We start from the raw sequence: 22,415 nt of genomic DNA, 5'->3' as shown, positions 1-22,415 counted from the left end.
CCGGCTCAAGGCCGATCCTTCTGGTGACGCAGACGGACTCTCTGTGGCTACCGTCATCTACCGACACCGAGAATAACCCACCTCTCTGAGCTCCACGCCTCCAGGTCACACCCCGGCCCCTCGGCGGGCCTCCTGCACAGCCCGCTTCCCGTGTGGTACACACCACGCCCCCCTCCCCGCCCTCCCTGCTCTGCACGCACCTCTGCCCGCGGCGCAGCGAGCTGTCCTCTCCGCCCTCCCACGGTGTCCTGTGACTCTCTGTAACCACAACCGCCAAGGGACTGGGACCTCTTGGGGGGCCGGGGGAGGTGTCAGGCGGTCGCCCGTCACCGCCGCCTGGTGCCGTGTTCCCACCCTGACCTGCGGTATCCTTTAGGGCATGGGGTCTGGCCCTGGCCTCGCTCCCCACCGCCAGCCTTCCCCAGTCGAGCTCCGATCCACCCTGTTCCCCCCCCCCCCCCCCCGCAAAGGCCGGGGCATGTTTTCTGGGTTAACCACTAAAGAGCTAACTCTCCCACCACCTGCTCTGAGCCCACATCGTTATCAAGGATCGTCACACCAAGGCCAAGGGCCATGCTGGCCCTTCCCCTGCGCTGCTGGCTATGGATCTGACCACGGATCCACACGTGGGGTGGGGGTGGGGGTGGGGGTGGGGGGGTACAACCTCAGAACAGGAGTGGGGGGCTGGGCTTCACCCCCCCACACCCCCAACCATTCTTCCAGCGCAGGGGTGAAAGCAGCTTCCTCCTGGGGCTGCCTCACCTACCCTCACCTACGCGACTTGCCCCGTGGACACTCCTCACACCTCTGGAACCGTCCCCCGCGCCCCACCCTCCTCCTCAACTTTCTGGTGTGTTTTTCGGTCTGGATGGCACCCTCTTCCCTGCCGTCATCATCACAGTCCTGTGATCTTGTGCAAATGTTCACAGCATTGTTAGGACAGAGACTGTCTCTCATTCATTTTTCTACAGAAACACTGTGTCGTGACAGAGCCCCATCAGTGTGCCCCCACCTAAAACGCTGTAAATTTGATCCAGAAAATATTCTTTGTCCAAGTGTGGATTTATTTCAAAATTGTCAAGATTTATATATTATTTTACTACATATGACAAGCAACTCTTAGCTTAAAGTAAAAACTTTCACATTTAAGGTGGTTTTTAAAAAAAAGATACTTTAAAAACAGACATTTTTAAAAGAGCTTGCGGCACAGTCTTAAATATTCACATCTTAGATGCTGCTTAGAAAAGGTTAAAAAACCAGGGAAAAAATCATTTACAATCGGCAGAGATTAAAAGCTCCTAGTCTGCGGGGAGAGCACGTTAACGACACATCATGAATTTCACGTTACGAGTGTTTAACAGTTTAATCAAGCGTGGCCTCTCCGCCAGCACACAAAACGGTCGCGACGGTCACGGCAGCTGTAGGGGGAGTGATTACTGCATCGGGAAAGGCGTACTTCACCAAAAACACAACATCGGTCCTTCCGATGCTCTTTTCAAAGAATTTCTCATTTTCAACTTAAGAGAGAAGAGCAGCATTTAATTACTGCATCCCTGGTTGGGGGGAAAAAAGAGGAAAAACAATATAATAACCTGCCTCAGGAGCAAACGTGGACAACACATTCCCGCCCAGAGACAGACACGTGAGGACCTTTCACAAGAGAACTCAGTGAAGCCATCAAAACATTTGCTAACTAAAACTCTGCTGAGTATCACTTGAAATCAGGAACTGAAATTTCAAAATAACGTTTTAACGTCTGAAATGGCATTTATTTTAGGAAACCTTTTCCAGCACACATGCTGATCTTAATGTAAAGAAACAAACATAAATACCAAAAATAACCTGACAAAAGAACCAAGTTTTAAAACAATGAACTGGATTTTAAAAAGCAAAACGTGTATGACGCATCCTCAGAATTCAAAAAAAAATAAAGTAAAATGCACAAGACTTCGCCCTTCACATTTTCTTTCCAAAACAGTTTGTTTCAACTATCACTTGATGCTTTTATGCATTTAAAATTACTGTTTGTATACGGATTGTTAAAAGCATGCGCCAGTCAGGGCGCCTGGCTGGCTCAGTCAGAAGAACATGAGACTTTGGACCTCGGGGTTAGGAACTTGAGCCCCACGCTGGGTGTAGAGATTTAAAAAAAAAAAAAAAAAAACAGGGGCGCCTGGGTGGCGCAGTCGGTTAAGCGTCCGACTTCAGCCAGGTCACGATCTCGCGGTCCGGGAGTTCGAGCCCCGCGTCGGGCTCTGGGTTGATGGCTCAGAGCCTGGAGCCTGTTTCCGATTCTGTGTCTCCCTCTCTCTCTGCCCCTCCCCCGTTCATGCTCTGTCTCTCTCTGTCCCAAAAATAAATAAACGTTGAAAAAAAAAAAAAATTTAAAAAAAAAAAAAAAACCTTACTAAATAAAAAAATGAAGGAAAGCACTCACCAGGGGACTAGAGCTGTGTGAGCAGATTCTATATGCTGCCCTCAAAGGCAGAGGGTTAAGCACTTTCTAGTAGCCTGGCCATGGCTTTGAACTCAGTCTTACAGGGGTGGTTATCACTTCTAGGTGACCTGTCCTCTTGCTGAGAAACGGCACGACATCTCCCAGCTGGGGCCCCGAGGACAGGCGAGCTACCTATGGTCCCCCTGCTGGACAGCCTGCCCACCTGGGTTGACCCCGTATAGGCACTCATCAGAAAGAATCATCCATTTGAGATGAATAAAAATCGTATTTCTACAGTTTCCTTCATTGTTCACGTTAGGCATACGAGTTTGCTGTTTTTCGTATGTAACCTGTTCCCAAATTTCACCCAGAAGCAAAGTTGTGCCTCAACACAGTACTTTTCTGAACCGGTCAGGTTTAAGGTTATAATTAGGTTTTTCCCTCCACAACTAAATTAGTACATTTCTCTGAAAAAAATGCAAGAAAATGGTAGTTACTCTTGACACATAAAATAAATATGTTTCTACTGGCTTCAAACAAACACCGATGTATCAGACCTCAGTTTCTCACTAACTTCCTGTTTTTTTGTGTTTTTTTTGTTTTTAATGTGGAATTTTGTTTTACTGGTGTCTGTCCATCCCATTTACCGAGTATTTGCAGTCAGGGAAGGATCAGGAATCTGTCGTCAAAATTTCCTAACTGTAAATGTTTAATTGGTAAAAACAGGAGGTTCCAACCTGGTTGCTACACATGTTCTGAATGGTTTTGCTTTATACGGCAAACTTCTATTGATCTTATTTAAAAAGTAAATAAAGTAAATGGGGGGGGGGCATGCGGAGAGAAAGTCTACGAAAAACAGCTTTTTACATCATATTTGAATGTGCATATCCTAAAATTCACGTAACTGTGTCAAGATCAGCAGAGGACCAGAAACGACAAGATGGAGTTTGAACAGTCTCACCTTGCATACGGGATGTACGACAGGCTGTACCTGCAAGAAAAATTCAAAGATGCTGAGACGATCCAGACACCTGCCGCTCTTCTTCATGCCGAGGGGCCACACTCCAACACCGTAACAAACAAAGCTGCGCGATACTGTGCAGTAACCCTCAAAGCACAGCCCCAGACCAGTAACGGCAGCTTCAGCCGGGAACTTGGTAAACGGGCAAGTGATTGTTCCCCGCCCCCCGCCCCCCGCCCCCCGCACAAGAAACTCTGTGTTTTCAGGAGCCATCTGTGGGACTCAACCGCCCGCTACAGTCTGGGCCTGTTCCGGCAAGAAGGTCACCCTTTTAAGTCTTTTCGATCAAGAGAGTAAAGCGAGAATAAATGGCATTCCCCTTCAGGGATACATCAACCATCACGTACAGATGATGCCACAAAATGCAACCTCTTACAGAAAAAGGCCAAGGACCGGGATTTACACCTTCCCACGGTTCCCCGAACACGAGTGAAGCCACGCACAGAGAAGCGCCGGTAACACCCGTCGAGGCCGCGACCAGCGGAGGGGAACAGGGCGCAAGGAAAGACTGATCTCGCAGGGGCGACGTCAGAGAGGCTGAAGGCCACGAGCCCAGGCAGGGTGGCCTGACCCCTGCAGGGAGCGCACGAACTCAGCTCTGAAGAAGGAAAACCCTCTGACAGATACTGGATCTGTGACAAACACGGAGGCGTGTGAGGAGGGGCGCAACCAACCCCACCCATCACACACTCACCGCAGCCCAGACCCTAAAGAGGCTTCCCGGAGGAGGGGAGCATGTGGCCGGGAGGGAAGGGCGAGGCCGGATACTCGGAGGGACAGGTCACCACAGGCATCGGGAAGGCCGAGAAGCGGGATTTGCAACCACGGGCAGTTGACTCTGTGGAACCACGTGGGTTTGAACTCATTGGGTCCACTTAAATGTGGATTTTTTTTTTTCCCCCAATAAATACAACTGGGAAATTTTTTGGCTGGAGATCTGCACCATTTTGAAAAAACCTGGCAGATGAAGCCCGCGGCCGAGGAATACCAAAAAGAATTAAGGAATAGGTATAATCGTAAGACCACACTACGGGACACATACAGAAAATGCATATTAATCGACTGTTTCTGTAACTGGCGAAGCTTCAACAGTAGGCTCTTGGTAGTTAAGTTCTGGGGCAAAGGTCATACACAGATTTCCCACGGTGGGGGTTGGTGGGTGGGGGTTGGTGCCCCTCGTGCCGAAGGTCAACTGTATTCACTGACGATTCAGATATCACAGGGCCACGTTCAGCAGAGGGAATTCTCCCTTCTAACTATCGGGCAACACGGAGCAGACAGCCAGTATTCTCCCGGGCTTCTCCCTGACATGGCCTCGCTTGTACACGTCCATCTGGTATTCCCTACATGTGCTGTCGTTTGTTTCTCATACGAGGAAGAAGAAGTAAGGGCATCATTGTGCAACAGCACCCCACCCCCCACCGGTGCGACCCCACCCCTCCCCAGTCGCCACCGAGCGACGTGTGGGTCCCACGGGACACTGCAAATCGCACTCCTCTGACCTCTCAGGAGGTCCGTCCCCTCCAGGGCACATGCTTCGAACCATCACACGAAAGGCTAGACGTTCCCAGGCTCAAAGGCTCCATAAGAAAACGCTTATCGAGACTTAGGGCATTTGAAGTTTCTCACCAGCCTGAGCAAGACTTACCAGGTCATCGACAAGAACTGCAATATGCAGAACAACAAGGCCAGGCCCTTCTTGTGCCACTAACAACAGCAAAAACAGACAAACAGCAAGTTAGGAATCTTTAAAAATATTTTTCCCAAACAGGTTTCAATTCCTCCCCTTCGAAAACGCAGACAGCTTCGTTTACGTTATTAAGTTTTACCGTGACAAATTTGAGACTCGGTAGATCCAAACTTTAAATCTCCATGAAGCATCTTTCCTTTCTAAAGTCTCCGTATCAATTTAGACGCTGGGAAATACAGGGCACCGAGTGAGTGTCCCCGAAGTAACCGCGCGAGGCTGCACGCGCCGGAGCTCTCCCGCCAGCTCTCCAAGTCGACGCCACCTTCACTAAAATCAACCCTGAACACCCCACGGAGCTATCCGATCTCTGTCCTGGGTGGGATGTGCACCCTGTACTCCTTTCCTTTCTCTCTTGCTCCTGGAGTTATTTTTTGAAGAAAAACGGCATTTTACCGTGATCTTCTAGAATAACGTAAAATTAACAGTTTTGGTTTTAAAATGGCCTATTTTTAGAATTCCTTGTTCATTTTTATTTTTGCTTACTTCTTTATTCATTTTAACTTACTGCCTGTAAATAAACAGGCTGTTAGACCAAGGCCAAAACTCAATGTTCCATACAGATATGCAAATACTGTTTAATTAAGAACATTCTTTTAGGGGCGCCCGGGTGGCTCAGTCGGTTAAGCCTCTGACTTCGGCTCAGGTCATGATCTCACGGTTTGTGGGTTCGAGCCCTGAGTCAGGCTCTGGGCTGACAGCTCAGAGCCTGGAGCCTGCTTTGGATTCTGTGTCTTCCTCTCTGCCCCACCCCTGCTCGTGCTCATGCTCTCTCTCTCAAAAATAAACAAACATGAAAAAAACTAAAGAATATTCTTTCAGTCATCATTGAGAAACGAGGTGTAAGAATTGTCACACAATTAAAGCTCAGTCCATTTTGACACAGAATATTTCTAGAACATATATGCTACTGTTTCTTTTTTTTTTTAATGTGTAGTTTTCTCGATAGCTCACGAACCACCTCAAATCCCTAAGTAGATGGGGGGGGGGGGCAAATAAATAAAGGGAATAAAGACTCAGGAGCACTGGAAAGTGTGCTGAACTTCAGGCTAATGAAGAGCTGTTCACCTTAACAGTAACAGGTATATTGAAGTTCTTTTGCCCGCCCGCCCTTTTTTTTTAAGCGATTTTACATCTTCTTAAAAATTAATTAATTAAAGTAACCTCTGCACCCAACGTGGGGCTCAAAGTCGCAACCCCAAGATCAAGTCGCACGCTCTTCCGACCAGGCCGGCCAGGCGCCCCCTTTTGCTAATTTGTTTTGGTTTGTTTTCTTGCCCTTTCTTATTAGTTTTGACATCTTGCGACTCGAAACGCACTCCCTCATCAGCGGCCTCCTCTCTGCCGCAGGGGATAGGATGGCCCGGCTCGCGAGCACCGCAGACGAGAGCAGACAGACCCCAGCAGAAGCCCCTGGGAGCCCAGGAGCCGTCAGGGTCAGGTCAGTGTGCTCCAGAGGCAAGCAGGAGCCCGCCTGTGTTGGATGGTGGGGTTCATCGCGAGTGTAGCCACTAAGCTCATGGATACACAATGTTAGGGACACCCAACCTCTGTGGGCTTCAAGAAGCAGACTTTGAGCTCCTTTGGGACAGCAGGGTGAGCATGACGGTGAGGGGCCAGTTAGCAGAAAGCAGGCGCAGCTGACATACTTACCCAAAGAGCAGCGCACAATGTAAGTATGAAACACAACTATAGGAAAGGAAAGAAAAAATTGCAAATGTGAGTCCTTTCAAAACCTTAAAAAAAATCATAAACTAATCTGCATCATTTGCATGCATAATAAAACTACGGGACAAGATCAGAGCCGCGGCCAAGTCTAGCCGCGTTCCACACTGCGTGCCAAGTTCATCCTCCCCTCGAGTCCGTGACTGCAGTGTTCCCAGGCAAACTGGAAGCTCCTAGTGAACAACCCGTTGATCAAATCAACGGAAAGGATGTTTGAGGAATGGCTTAGTGATATCAGCTGTTCTTTTAATTTGATCTTTGATTTTTCCAATTCTTGTATAATTAACATCTATGTTCTATTAGTTTCAGGTGTACAACGGAGGGACTCAACCCTTCTACACATGACTCCGTGCTCGTCACGACACCCACCCTCTTAATCCCAGACAACAGCCGTTCTTACGAGCACTTGTGTTCGTGTCTGGTAACAGAATATCGCCAACAGACTGCTTAGTACGACCGGGGACGCCCAGTAATTCTACTTTACTTAACTCTACGGAAGGAATCTACTGTAATGATTTCCATGCAGAAGATGACAGCACCACTCCACATCCCTGGGTCCCCCAAGGGGCAGGTGACAGCAACAGTGACAAGCAGGAGGCTGGCGGACAGAGAGCCCTAGGCTTTGACGCTTCGAGTGTTAAATCAGTCATTCGGTCCAGACTCCAGTAATCTTCTCTTGAAAATGAGGACGCTGTCTATCCACATGCTCTGAAGGGCTCCGGCAATGAACAAAGCAGAACTGGTCTGTGACGTGCTTGAGGTGGGGGCTGGCACTGAGGAGACGCCACGTGAGGGGCCGGATGGGCGCACGGCCATCATCAGGCAAAATCTTACGTGAGCAGCAAATGAGACCACACAGAACAGTCAGGTGGACATGCTGACTGGAGTCATCACCGAAGTTGTGTCATACAAATACTTAACGGTCTCTTCTGGGAAACGGTCTACATTTCTAAATGTTTGCACAGCCTTCTCCACTTGATGCCTATACACGACTAAGACGGGTTCCAGGAGACTCTACGCAAAGCCAGTCTCCAAAAAATCCTAGTAAAATATAAACTTCTCACGGTCTAACAGCATGAGATAACTTCCCAGTAACCTAGACAAAGTTGAGTGTTAAAGTATCGCTATACATGCTAACACACGAAATTCTAACTGGAAAAATCGGAAATACGGTCCTACACTATGACGACAGTGAAAAAGGACACGAACGAGAAGTGAGTCTGAAACAGGTGTTCCCTCTGGTAACGAGGCGGGAGGAGACACACATTATGGTTGAGGATGAGCTGCGTCTAGAAGCTTAGCACTGGTTACAAGGACCAACCGGCCGATACGACTGACCTTACACTCCACAACGTGTGTTAAAGAGGCAAGAGGAAGCCGCCAGAGACACAGACGAACACGCTGGGAGCCGGGGGCTCAGTGCACACAGGGACACTCGAGTTCCTCGGCCCGGGGCCCCAAAACGTCAGCCGAGAGCCCAAAATGTGCGACGTGAAAACGGTTACCCGCCCCTCGCCCGGTTCACAGATAAAGAGAACGCCAAGTGTAGGGTGACAACTTGGCAGCCGTGCACAGTCCGGTGACAGGGACCCGGCACACTCACAGGTCCGGCCACAGAAGCCACGCTGTTGGGAGTACAAACGGTGACACGGGAAGGCACCAAAGCCAGGCGACCGGCTACGTCAGTTGAGCCCAGCGTCCCCGAGAGGACTCCAGTGGCCCCGGAGGAGACCTGTACTCCAGCCCCACCTCCCCGAGAGCACACACATCTGGTAAGAGACGCTCTGCGGGGCTTGGAAACAGCGTTCAAGCACCTCCCAGCTCCACTTTGAACCCACGGAGCTCCGACGTCAGGCACGTGCAACAGAAGGCGGGATTTACCAAGTCGGCCAACTTAGGCGATGCTGTACCATCTACCTCCTGCAGACACACAGGCTTAGGGATGTCAGGATGACATACAGGCAGCGAGAGAAACAGAAGAGTCCAGACAGAAGGGCGGGCGACCATCTGCAAAGCAGTAACGCAAGACACGTCCAAACGCTTGAATTGTCAGTGTTTACTTACAAGCATGATGATTGTTGCAAGCAATCTTGTCGTTTCAAACATTTTCTTCAGCTGCTTCATGGGTCCCATTAAAAAGCACGTACTATTTGAAACAAACAGGAGCAGAGATGAATCTATAATTTGTCTGGCCATATAAACAAAAATGCTTTCAAGAAAAGACGTCCCATGCTGGTTTACGAATACAAATTTCTCACTAAATCACTTATATTTTTCTTTAATATTAAAAGGAAACCTTTGTTTTTTTTAAAACTTGTTTATTTAAGTAAGCTCTAGGCCCAACGTGGGGCGTGAACTCATGACTCCGAGATCAAGAGTCACATGCTCTACGGACTGAGCCAGCCAGGGGCCCTAAAAGGAAACTTTAGTTTCCTATGACACACATAAATGCCTTTTTACACATTACTGGCGGTCGGAGGGATCCTGAACTCACAGGTGACCTGCTTCCAATCTGTGCCAACTCAGTCACTACCCTTCCTCATTTCCGCCCGTGACGGGCCAGAGCGATGAACGATGCCCTCCGGACACAGGTCTGTTTAAAGCCCCGGACAGCGGCAACACATACACGTGCTGAGCTGGGCTCTGCTCAGACCAGAGCCTGGAAGGGAAGGCCTGCAGGCACAAGCCCAGGAAAGCGGGCTGAGCTTGGCCTCAGCTCACACAGCTTCACGTGACTACCTCTGATCCAGAAAGTTCCGGAGGAGACAGAAGGTCACCTGGGAAAGCTAACTCCTGCCTCTGACACCTACTTCAACAGACCTCCAAACACCCAAACATGCACCAAAGATCCTCAGACAGGAATTTACGAAAGCCCGATCCGAAATGCCACTGGGCTCGCTGGTGCTCGCCACCATTAAGGCCGGATCTTCGGGCTGGTCGACTGGAGGGCCGGTCCTTTCTCTCGCTAAGACGAGGCTTCACAAGCAGGGAGCGGGGCTCCGGAGGACGGTCTGGTGGGAAGTGCGCCTGGTCACCTCAACTGGGCACACCCTCGGGGTAGGGACTCACCCAGCTCCAAGGATCACACACTGGGGTAACGGAGAGAAACACCCGGCAAGTGCCCCAAATGCTGGCTCCCCCTGCCCGCCCCACTCCGCCGCGCCGCTGGCCCACGGCAGGGAACGATAAACGTTTCCTGCGCGAACATCAACTGTGCAGCTACAGAAGAAGACCCTAGCAGGAAGTGCTCACCGGGAAGGAAGACTGCGTTGGCAACAGCAACCCAAACGACCCGAAGAGCCCGGCTTCTACACGTACCTGGCCAGCGCGGCGATGTTTCCGAGCGTGTAAAACACTGCGAAAAGCTTGACGCCCCCGGGAAGCCACAGTAATCCAGTTCCCTGAGTTAAGACAGATTTTAAAATCATGACACCACCGGGACAGCTTGAAACACAAACGCGCTACGTATGATCGTTACATAATATGCAGTTTAAGCATAAATGCACCAATGCAGACTTTTTGCAGCTTTAAAAAGGCAGTTAACTTTCCTTGTCATCGACTCTGAGCCTTCTGCCTGTTTTGCGGGTCGGTGCGCACAACTGAGCGGTAACACAACCTCCCCTGCGCACGTGAGTCAACCTCACTCTTACGTCAACAGGCCTGGTAAACGGCAAGTTAAACAAAGTAGTTAAGGCATCTCGATTCCTGACCCTACAGCTCTTTACACACATGGGGTTTTCTTAAAAAAAAATGATTTTCGGGGCGCCTGGGGGGCTCAGTCGGTTGAGCGTCCACCTTCAACTCAGGTCATGGTGTCACGGTTTGTGAGTTTGATCCCCGTGTCAGGCTCTGTGCTGACAGCCCCAAGCCTGGAGCCTGTTTGGGATTCTGTGTCTCCCTCGCTCTCTGCCCCTCCCCCGTTCATGCTCTGTCTCTCTCTGTCTCAAAAATAAATCAACATTAAAAAAAAATTTTTTTTTTTAATTATTTTCACAGCCCCTAAACCCCATGAAATGTGAACGCCTCCCCGTCCTGATCTCTTCGCCCCTATCTCAGGCGACATACATCCCGTGGAAACAGACTCACTGCGATCGACTACAGGCTGCTCGCTGCCACTACACGGGGTCATCGGTCTGACAAAAAGTAAAAGCGATCGGGCAACACGAAACTTTAACTCACAAGGATAGAGAAGAGAATGCCGCACACGAAGCAGATCGCAAACCACTTCAACCTGGTGTTGAAACTAAGGGACGAGGCATCCAGGACCTTAAAGAGGAAGGGAGATCAGAACACATTCTTAACCTGCCATGAACCAATCTGATTCTTTATGCTGAATTATGGCCCAGTTTCATTTTAACCCATACGGGGAATCGGTCTTATGCTGCACATGGTCGGGCCTTGGAGAAGAGCCACAGTCCACGGCTGCCAAGGGAGATGTGAACATGACCTGGGACTCACATGGTCCTGAGAAGCCGGGAGCCCTGCCCAGGTGTGAGAGCAGCTGTGACAGCAGCCCTGGGCTCCCGGTTCTCCAGGGCCTTACCTGGGCGGGACGCCAGGCACACATGGACGTGAACCAGTGGACACAGCGTATGATGCGTGTTATAAAATACTCAGTGCTTAAAGAAACAAGACAAGCGGACTGTGGACTGATGATGCGGAGACGGTCCCGGCACGCAGGGATCACCGCCTCCCCGCATCCCCGCCGGAGGTCGCATACGGCAGGCTCCCTGATGCAGAGCCTGAGACAGGGATCTGGAACACGAACTGCTCTCAGGAGAAACCCTGTAGAAAGTCGGGGGGCTGGATGGGGAAGGGGGACCTGATGTGGCGTCGGCTGGAGATCAGCCCCGGCCTGCAGCGTCACCCCGCACCTCAGTGTCACTTCTGCCTCGAGGCAGGGGGCCAGCCTTCCGGAACCCACCTCCCGTCAGCCAGTCCCTGGCTGTGGGCAAAGTGGGGTGACTGCAGGATATCCAGGGTGAGCTGCTGGGAGATGGGTACACCCGCCCCGCGACGGGGACCTGGGCAGCCAGCAGGGGCGATCATTTCCATGCGTTATAAAAGTTCACTTAAAACCAACTCAGGAAAGCCCTCACCCATTATTAAAAACACATTACTGGAAAGATCACTTATGCTAGAGCAAGAGCATTCCTGTATGCTGTGCAAATTCTGACCCAACGGTGAGGGAAGAGGGCGGCAGTGACCCCGCTCCTGACACACTGATTGGGGGGGTTGGGGGGGCGGGGCCAACACACTCTTGCAACTTCTGTCCCAGTGAGGCTGGGGCGGGACAAAAGCGGCTGCCTCAAGAAACTAGAAACAGATCTTGAGAACTCATGTAGCAACATGTCATTTCTGACTTACGTTACCGTTACCGTATATACTCAAAGATGAGACACGCTTAGTATGTATTCTCGAGAATAATGAAGCAAAACCAGAAAATTTTATATGCGAAAGCTCAAAATACCTTTGGCTACATTCCTTACCTCGACAGGTTAGTCTGGGAGTCCTTATGCAGCATGAAAAGTAGATAAAAATAACTAAATAAAGATTGTAAATGTAACACACATCACTTTTTAACACATTTAAGAAATGTTTTTTCAAACATTTGCTTTAATTCCCATTCTCGCTTCCAGCAACGTCCCCTGTTCACAGAATCGCTCCACTGTACGTGCAGGCTAGACCGGCCGTGAAAACATCCGAACCTCATGGGACCAGAAGGGCGCCCGCCAACAGTGTCCCTGCTGCACAGAGCACAACAAAGCCCAGAGGTGGAGCACGACACGGGAGGCGGCCCACGACACGTGCAGGGCAGGGTCCTCCGTGAGCCCGACTTCCGAACGGTCAGGGTGAGGACACCGTGATGCGGGCGCGTGTCGTTTGCACTTCCTCTACAAGTTTAACTCACCCCACTGTTGCTCTCCTGTCGGCTCAGCTATTTGCACAACAGGAGGCGTCTCCCCCTATTACCATTTCCACGGGGTGATCTTAAAACCGAAACCGAAACGAGTTATTTCTATTCGTAAATACGGAATACTCAACCCGCGAGCAAAGACCGGTCTTGAGCTCAGCGTAAAGAGCTGAAGGTGAGCCGACGGCGAACACAGGCAACAGGTGTCCAGCTACTCTCCTGAGTGGGATCGTCACCCCACCTTCCCGGGCGCCCTGCGCCTGACCCAGTCCCCTCCCCTGACTGGCAGGCTCATGCGTCAACGGCCAGCCCTGCCCTCCCCACTCCTGTCACCTACTGCTCTCTGGTCATCCTCTCCCACTCGGGACCCCCGATCACAGGTCCCACCCTGCATCCCGGCAGAGTGTTGGACGCTTTCAGCATCCACCCGGACAGCCCGGCCTCCCTGCGCCTCGCCCCCTAGTCCCCGAGACCTCTGCCCTCCAGTGCACTCAGTGAGCCAGGCCACTCTCACCACCCGGAATCAGCCCACGTCCAAACTTCAAGCGGCAGCTGCCGGCCCCCGACGGTGGCCGCGCTGATTCAACTGCTCGTGTCCCGGCTGCACCGCGGCCTCTGGGTCCCCTTAGCCAGCCCCCCCCCCTCCCCCCGGTCCTCCTCCTCCCTTCTGTTCTGCGGAACTCCCACGCCATGCCGACTCAGGAGGGCCTTTGGAATCCCCCTCCCGCCGCACCCATCTGGCAAAATCCCACCGAGACTCCAGCCTGCCGTCCTCTTCCTCTGGGCGGTCCGACGGCAGGACGGGGGGCTCCCAGCCAGGTGCTCAGGCCATCGGCACCTTCCGGCGGGCCCTGCCTGCCCGGCAGCCTGACGCGACACAGCGATGTCTGTCTGCCTCTGGCTCCGCGGCCAGCTGACTGCTCAAACCTCCAGTCTTGCCCTGACACTTCCAGCGGGCAGCTCCCCGTCTTTCACAGGAAACGGAAACCATCAACGCGCCCTCCCTCCACCGTTTGCCGCCGAACCGCCGCGCCGACCTCGAGAACCTCTCTCCTTTCCCTCGGATCACCACGGAGGTCGGTGCGCCCTGCCCTAGAGCCCAGCCCTCCACCTTCTCTGGGAACCTGCACTGTCAGCTCCGCACCCCCAAGAGCGCCCCGAGTTCTCTCCCTGAGACCATGTCTCTCCACCTGTCCCCGTGACTGGGCCTCTCCCGTCTTGAAGAAAGAGCTCGCCTGATTTCCCTCCGGCCTCTGCTCATCCATTCCGCAAATACCTGCGGAGTGCTCCCGGGTGCCAGCTCCAAGGGCCGCTCAGGGTCTCGCCCTCCCTGCGCCTGCGCCCCGCACCTGCTCCCTGACGTCAGGCTCCCGCGAGCCCTTTGCGTGCTGCTCCCTTGACAGTGAGTGGAGCCCCGGGCAGGGCCGAGTCCCTGGGGGAATGGCCCAGAAGGAAGCCAGCCCTTTCTGGGTTCCAGCCTCCTGCTGCGTCTATCGCAGAAAGTGCTCCAAGGCCGGAAGCGCCCTCTCTCGTGGCCTAGTGCTTTAACCGGCTACTGGGGGCGGGAGACTGGCGGGGTTGGGGGGGGGGGGATGACTTCAAACAAGCAAATGCCCAGCGAACAGAACAGCAGGGGCGGGATGTGCTGCAGGGGAAGTCAGGCAGCTGCCAGGCTGGAGGGTTAGGGAGGGCAGCAGCCAGAGCGGGTGGTCCTGCCGAAGGCCTCGGGGGACGTGCCTCGAACTCTGGCCTCCACCCTCCCCACCCTCAGCAGGATGATGGGGCAGTCCCAGATCTCAGATCCCTCCTCCACTGTCTGGCCACCTCCCCAGTCTGCCCTGAGCCAGTTCCATCAAGTCCTCCGACCCCGGCTCCTATGCGCCCGGCCACACTCAAGGGACACCACCCTAGGTATCACCAGCAGCTCCTGGCATCCTCCCCACCCCCCCCCACCCCAGCCGTGCCCTGACCGGCCCGTTCCCCGCTGTCTGCACTCGCCAAGGGGGGCCCCATCTTCTCAAGAACTCCCCCCCCCTCCGCCGGTCCTGATAACTAGGGGGTTCACTGCCACTCTCCTCCCTTCCTCAGCCCCAGAAACGCCTCCTCCAAGATCCTGCCATCACGCCAGGCCACCCGCTGCTGCTTCTCACTGTTGTCACTACCATCCCCCGGGTCACCCCCATCACTGCCCCATCACAACTCTTGCTCTTGTAAGGACTCTGCACGGGGCTCGCCACCATCCCCCCACTCCTGTCTGAACTCCTGGTGACTTCATCACTGCAGTAAGCCAGCTTCCAAACTCTAAGACTCTTGGTTTCTCGAGCGTCTCTCCTCCGAAGCTCAAATTCTGCACCTTACGTCAACCGAGCCCCTTCTCTCTGGCAATAAATACACCACGTGTGGACAATCTCCGTGACGTCAGTTTCAAGCGTCCTCCTTCCGATCACCAGCCCCTACCCTCCAGCATCCCCCGACCCCCACCCTGGCGGCCCTCCTATAATCACTCGGCCCTCTGTCCCTCTGACGCATTCACTGGGCAAAATGTGAACCCTGGTGAAATCCAACTCCGCCAGCCCTGCCCTGCCCTCCTGCTGCTGAACGTGACTCCCGCTTCAAATTCAGGACCACTGCCCACAGGTGGGGCCCTGTGCTGCGAACAGTCCCAACGCTGCCCCCCTCCACTCGTTTTCCTATTCTCTAACCAACCACTTCGCACCTCCTTGAACTTCATCGCTCACCCCCTCCAAACTTCCACCTGGCAACCTCATTTCCTGTTTCAGTGTGGACAGCTAAGGAGTCGGGGGAGAATCCCCTCCCGCTCTGAAGGCGGCACCTGGAGCTGTGCCACACGCTCTCCCCGCTCTCCTCCCGTCGCCCGCACGCCAGCCTGCGTGAGCTGGCCAAGGCCGGCCCCTTCTCTTGTGCACACGTCCCATCTCCTGGGATTTTCCCAACCACTCCTGGACGGCACCCCAGCAACGATCCCTCTCTTGACTGCATCGTCAGCTTCCCCCTTTTCTGGACTATTCTCAACATCTCTCTCCCCTCTAGACTGTGGGCTCAAGAAAAGGGGCACTATCACCTCCCTGTCCCCAAGGCTTAGAGCGGCTCAGTACAACAGAACTTTCCGCCACGAGATGTCCCACTCACGTACTGTCCTGTACAGCGGCCACTAACACGTGTGCCTCCCGAGCACCTGAAATGTGACCCGTGTGACCAAGAAAGAATTCCAAATTGTATTTAATTTTCACTAATGCAAACGTAAAAAACCACACGCAGCTCTGGGTCCTGTACTATATAGCACAGACGTGAGGCATAAGGTGGGGAACAAAAGAGTGGCTCGATCAATGAGTTGGGTGAGCCATTACTGCCCCAGTGGCATTTCTCACACTACCTACCGCTCGTGGATTCTTGTGTTGCCACTGTGGTTGGCCCAACTGGTCACAGCGTCCCCTGAGAGCCGAGGCTTCTCCGCCAGCCCCTGAGCCCCCACAGACTAGCCCAGAACCCTGGCCACAAGAAGTGCTGAGCGAACACGACAAGGAAGGGAGATGGGAATGGAAAGGGACTAACAAACGACCCTCGGGCAGCACTATGGGGTGGTAAGTGCCCCACTCCCGGGACAGGCCAGTAACGGCTCGTCAGCATGCGCGCCACAGAAACACTTACAAAGCAGTTCCTTCTCCACTGCTATTTTTAACCCTCTCGCTAGAGGAAGTAACCCTCATCAAGCCTCCCGGCTCAGAGCGCAGAAGCAAAGGATGTTTTTGTTTTACGTTTAACCTTGTGGCAGGGGCTGGATGCCCTAACGGACAACTTCTAATTCCGCGTATTTCGCTTTTTCAACGACCTTCCCCGCCCCTCTCCTGCGTCCCTACTCCCAAAAGACACACGCACACACGCACTCCCAGCGCCTCGTCCGCCTCCACGGCGGACGCACGGGACTGTAAGCTCTGGGCTCGCTGCGGCTCGCAGGACAAAGCCGCTGCCCACCTGCTGGCGCTGCCCAGCCGGCTTCAGGGTCCAGGCCGAGCGCAGCAAACCCAGCGGAGCCGGGCTGAGAGCGGCTGGCTGATCCGGGGGCGCGAAGACGGGCAGCAGAGGGGCTCCCGAGGGTCACAAGGCCAAAAGCGGGGCGTGGGGTGGGTCTCAAAGCGAGCCTCTGCAGACGCCACGAAAACCGGGGAGGCTCCCCAGAGTCTCCCCGGGAGGCGGCGGAGTCGTCCCTCCGCAACGCGGCCCGCACAGGACCTCCCCCCCGCCCAGCCCGCTACCTGCGCCGTGAGGCCCTGCTCCTCGTCGTCCTGGCCGCTCAGGACCCGCCGCAGCTTCTCCATGGCCCTGCTCCGCCGCCGCCCTGGCGGCTCCCGCTTGCCGGCCCCCGGTGCCCTGACGGAACCCGGAACCAGGAAGCCGGAACCCGAGACCCCACGGGACCGGAAGTCCGGGCCGCCCGCTTCCGGCGCGCCCGCGCGGCCCCCCGCCGCTATCTAGCAGCGCGCACATGCGCGCCGGCGCCCGTCTGGCCGGGGTCGGGGTCCGCGCCTGCGAGCGGCGGGCGTGGATGTCGCGGCCGTCGCTTCCCTCCCCTCCCCTTCCCTTCCCGCCGGCCAGCCTGGCGGTGGCGGTGACCACCCCCCTCGGACCGCGGCGGGCGCCGCCTCCCTTCGCCTGGCGTCGGGTCGCGGCGGACGCACAGCCGTTGCTGTAGGACGAATAGACCCGCGAACGCGGGTCCTCGCGCGTGGCGCTCCGCACCGCAGACCCACGGCGGGTGCCCCAGACCGGAGCCCCGGCACTGCAGCCCCGACACCCGGTACTGCGGCCCCCACGTCCAGTCTTGGAGCCCCAGATCTAGTACTGCCAGACTGTCCCCCAGCGCTACAGCCCCAGCGTCCGGTACTGCAGCCCCAGGGTCTAGCGCTGCTGCCCCGACACCCAGTACTATTAAGTCCTGCGTCCGGCACTGCACACCAACCTCAAGTGCAGCGGCCCCAACATCCGGTGCAACAAACGTGATGTTCAGGCCTGACCCCAGTAGACTGCTGAGGGCCGTTTCGGGAATACTGGCGGGGGTTCAGTTGTAAAGTGGACATCTCCTTACTAAGAGTGAAGTGCTCCAAACATCTGCACTTGGGGCGAGTCAAGGAGGGAGGGAGGGCCGGCTTTGGGGCACCCGGTTCTGTGTTCTGACCGCCAGGTGTCGCTGGGGCTCAGCTCTCTCCCAGCCCCATCTCCTCAAGACGGAGCACCTACTTTTCAAGGTTAAATGAGAATAGATGTACTTCAGATCATCTCAGTTGAAATAACAGGAGGCTGCCTTCTTCCTTTTTATGTGTGAGAGGTGCTCATGTACTCAGTTTATCTTCCAACCAGGAATTTGAAAGAGCGAGACCCTACTCAGGAGAGGAAGAGATACTCCAACCCATCTGTCCGGTTTTGCATAAACACTGTGAACCTCTGAACAACTGTTTACTGTTCTCTGGTTGGTCCTGGGTGAATGAACGCCAGCAAAGGAGGAAGTGGCTTTTTTTTTTTCTTGTTATCCACCATGGATATTTTAAAGAGAGATTAAAAATTAGGGCTGCCCGTACAACATGAATTTCAGGGTATCTTGGGGTTTTCCACAAATGTACTACCCTAAGGTCACCAAGGGATAGCTTTTGCTTTTCACTTTGCCAAGACCATAATGGAAGCATCTGTTATTTTGTTTTGTTACATCACCCAGATTCCTCAGAGCTGACAGTTAAAAGGTGGACGGACCCCTGGAGACTTTTATTACCCATGCTACTGTCTTCAGTAGAGATGTTGTCTAATCCCAATTAGATAAATACAGGTATTATTAGACCCCTAAAAAAGCAGATCTGGGGCGCCTGGGTGGCTCAGTCGGTTAAGCGTCCGACTTCGGCTCAGGTCATGATCTCGCGGTCTGTGAGTTCAAGCCCCGCGTTGGGCTCTGTGCTGACCGCTCAGAGCCTGGAGCCTGTTTCAGATTCTGTGTCTCCTTCTCTCTCTGACCCTCCCCCGTTCATGCTGTCTCTCCCTGTCTCAAAAATAAATAAACATTAAAAAAAAATAAAAAAAAAAAAGAAAGAAAAAGCAGATCAGATACTGCTCTGAGAAAACGGTCCAATGCTCAGTATTTGGGGGGGCAGGAAATACTTCTCTTTGGCCTATTTCTACTAAAGTGTGAGATCTTATCTTTTTGTCCTTAATTTTACAAGATCGGAAAATAGATGATAAATGTCTGCTGTAAGGTAACAAATCTGTACACTTCTAGTCAATAAAAAGGTATGTCTGTACATTGTTCAGAAACTTCGATTTGAAGCGTAGTGACTTTAGTTTTCCATATGCCAAAAGAGGAAATAAACCAATATCTCCGGTGATGGAGAGAAAGTTTTCCAAGGAGATACGGGGTTGAACCATGTAAAACTGGGAAAGCCCAACTACTTTTGACCTAAAAAGGGCAACTTCCTGTGTTTCGACCTGTACCTGGGCGTGAGAAATTTCACTCGGAAAATAACACTGGAGGTTTAAGAGTGTGGTTTGGGATCTTTGACTTCTCGTGCCTTATGAGCCAAGCTTAGTTTCCTGAAATATTCTGCACAAAGTTCATTGAAAGTACAAACCCTAAAAGAAGTCCTCCAACGCTGAGTCTAGGCTCTGAAGCCAGCCTGCCTGTGTTGGAGTCCCAGCTCCCCCATTTTGTTACTTTCCGGATTTTGAACCAGCAACTCAAGCCTTTCGCTTTCGCTTTCTCAGGTGTGAAAATCAAGGCGATAAGACAACAGCTCCTCCCTTGCAGGGTTGTCACCAGGATTAAAGAAAACACCGCAGCCCTAGATCCTCATTCTTCATGGGTTCTATACTTGCAAATTCGCCTACTTGCCCAAGTTCCTTTGTAGCCCCAGAATCAATGCCTGCACACGTTTTCGTGGTCGCTGAAGGACGTGCGCAGAACAGTGAAAAAGCAGTCACCTGGGGTGCGTGGGCCCAGCTAAGAGGGAGCGAGGTGACGCCCTCCCTGCCTTCTTTCGGCTCCCACCGTACACGAGTGCCATTTTTTGTGATGTAACAAAACCACACAAACCTGCCGTGTTTCTCACTGTTCTGAATGGCCCCAAGCCTAGCGCTAAGGGCCATCTAGTGTCCGCACAAGAAGGCCTCGTCTCCCAGGCTGCTTTCCCAGAGCCGTGCCCCCAAGGGGCCCCGTGCACAAACCACCACCCCTGTTCCCACTGACTTTGGTGACGTTGGCTTGGTTCCCAGAGGGCTTCTTAGGGCAGGAGCATCAGAAAGGGTGTGGGGACCCTTCCCCAGTGGCAGCATGCCAAGCATGTTGAAAGAAGATACTTTAGAACCTTTCAAATGTCCCACTCCCATCTCTTAAGACTGCATAAAGCACTTGGCAGAAAGTATTGAATGTGTCCGACGCTCTTAAGTGTCCAGGCAGGAAATGACCCTTGAAATTGAAATTCTAAGCCCTGAGCAGTGAGAAGCAGCTTAAGAAAGAGCGCAGAACCCACAAGTCCGGGAAAGATCTCCTAATGTCTAATCACGGGTCTTTTATTTATTTATTTTTTTTTTATTAAAAAACATTTTTTTTTAACGTTTATTTATTTATTTTTGAGACAGAGAGAGAGCATGAACGGGGGAGGGGCAGAGAGAGAGGGAGACACAGAATCAGAAACAGGGTCCAGGCTCTGAGCCATCAGCCCAGAGCCCGACACGGGGCTCGAACTCACAGACCACGAGAGCGTGACCTGAGCTGAGGTTGGACGCTTAACCGACTGAGCCACCCAGGTGCCCCTCACAGGTCTTTTAAAACTCTCTCTCTTGAGCTGATTTCAACCACTTCTCTAGACATGGTAGCAACTCCGGACACAACTAGTAACATCGAATCTTCCTTAAGGACTGAGGCCCCGGAGTGCTTTGTGCAGAGAGAAAAGCAAGTCTGTTGCTATAGTCATCTGAGCGCTCATGGCAGAAGGGACTGGGGTCAGAGGAGAGTGCTGGGGGCCAGGGGAGGCCTGGGCAGAGGGGAGAGCGGGGGGGGGGGGGGGGGGCAGGGTGCTCGGACCAGAGGAAAGACTCCAGTCCAAAGACTCCAGTCATTGCTTACGAGGAACATGTCTGAGACGAGAACAGAGGAGACACGCCTTGGGAAAAACAGCCTACGTTCTAATAACGCTCTCTGGTTGTCAGCACAGACCTCGATTCTCCCCGTGGCGTTTCCCAGCTCCGTTCCTGACAGCCCCTAGAAAGCTAGCTGCCCGGCCACCACTGCCAGGGCGGTGACACAAGGCAGGTGCGTGGGGCACAGAGGGGTAGCCCCACCCCCACGCCTCCACCCGGTCAGCAGGGTCAGTGGGGCGATTCAGAGACATACCTGCCCCAAGGGGAGACAGACATGGGGGCCAATAAGCCCCACGGTTTGAGAAGGTGATCCCAGAGCGGCCGGTGTCACCCCTGGCGGGTACGTCCAGTCCCTCCCCACCTGTAGCCCCTCTCCATGCCCTGGCTGGCGAGGGCCTTCTCTTTCTTCAGTGCAGAGGTCCTTTTAAATCCGTGCCTCTCACTCCTCTGCTTAAAAACCTTCAACAACTTTCTTGTGTTTTTAGAATAAAGGCCACAGTGATAATCATAAAAGACATAATAAGTTAGGGGCACCTGGGTGGTGGCTCAGTGGGTTAAGCGTCTGACTCCTGGTTTCGGCTCAGGTCAGGATCTTGGGATCCACGAGTTCGAGCCCTGCGTCGGGCTCTGCGCTCCAGGAAGGGCGAAGGGCTGGAGGCGGGAAGGCACTCAGCACATTTGAAACAGAAGTTGTGTTAAGTTTGTTCAGCTGGTATGTGCAGCACAAGGGGGAGAAGGGGGTCAGGAGGTCGGAAGGTGACTGCACCGTTACCTTTGAACGGGCTCTGGCAACAGCAGCTCACGCCGCGGAAATTTATATCACGCAGCTCTGCAGGCTGGACATCCAAGCCGGTCCCCTCCTCCCTGTGTCCCCAGGAGGCGGGGAGAGAGGAAGCTCTGGTCTCTCCCTCCTTCTATGAAGGCATCAGTTCCATCAGGAGGGGGCGCCACTCTCACGACCTAATCTAACCCTCATCTCCCCAGATACCATCGCACTGGGGATTAGGGCCTCAGCATACAAAGCTTGGAGGGACATCAACATTCAGTCCATAGCAAGCATGTTAAGGATCTGGGATTGTGACTTCCAAAGGATGGGGAGCCATTGAACTTGTCACGGCAAATGCGAAGGTGACACGTCAGAATGGCTATTTGTTTATTTTTAAGCAGCCTCCACACCCAGCCCGGCGCCCACCTTGGGGTTCCATCCCGCAACCCTGAGATCAAGACCTGAGCCGAGATCAAGAGTCAGATGCTTAAGCCACTGAGCTACCCAGGCGCCCCCAGATTTGCATTTTATTTATTTATTTATTTTTTTTTTTTAATTTTTTTTTTTAACTTTTTTATTTATTTTTGGGACACAGAGAGACAGAGCATGAATGGGGGAGGGGCAGAGAGAAAGGGAGACACAGAATCGGAAACAGGCTCCAGGCTCCGC

The 22,415-nt window shown here is 53.3% G+C and overlaps 1 protein-coding gene and 1 long non-coding RNA gene across 3 annotated transcripts; one reads left to right on the top strand and one right to left on the bottom strand.

Annotated features, from left to right (window-relative positions):
• Window positions 1–1,175, top strand: LOC121013205 (uncharacterized). Its single transcript, XR_005782572.1, has 2 exons — window positions 1–104; window positions 972–1,175. It is a non-coding gene; the product is annotated as an uncharacterized LOC121013205 (long non-coding RNA).
• SFT2D1 (SFT2 domain containing 1) lies at window positions 1,044–17,261 on the bottom strand. 2 transcript variants are annotated; one of them, XM_040448697.1, is made up of 8 exons: window positions 17,119–17,259; window positions 11,110–11,196; window positions 10,249–10,331; window positions 8,995–9,076; window positions 6,859–6,894; window positions 5,107–5,165; window positions 3,399–3,428; window positions 1,044–1,553 (listed from the first exon to the last, which is right to left on the bottom strand). In XM_040448697.1, exons 1-8 carry the CDS (start codon window positions 17,179–17,181, stop codon window positions 1,514–1,516), a joined length of 480 nt encoding a protein of 159 aa, XP_040304631.1. In that variant the 5' UTR covers window positions 17,182–17,259; the 3' UTR covers window positions 1,044–1,513. The 2 variants fall into 2 exon arrangements, with proteins under 2 accessions (XP_040304631.1, XP_040304632.1); XM_040448698.1 differs by lacking the exons at window positions 1,044–1,553; window positions 3,399–3,428 and adding an exon at window positions 3,621–4,296 and having other exon boundaries at window positions 17,119–17,261.
• Between the last annotated feature and the right edge of the window lie 5,154 nt (window positions 17,262–22,415).

Source organism: Herpailurus yagouaroundi, unplaced genomic scaffold (assembly GCF_014898765.1).
Source record: "Herpailurus yagouaroundi ecotype Mexico unplaced genomic scaffold, PumYag 198, whole genome shotgun sequence".
Lineage (NCBI taxonomy): Eukaryota > Metazoa > Chordata > Mammalia > Carnivora > Felidae > Herpailurus > Herpailurus yagouaroundi.
Note: the sequence above shows the minus strand (reverse complement) of the source record. Positions and strands in the feature narration are given on the sequence as shown.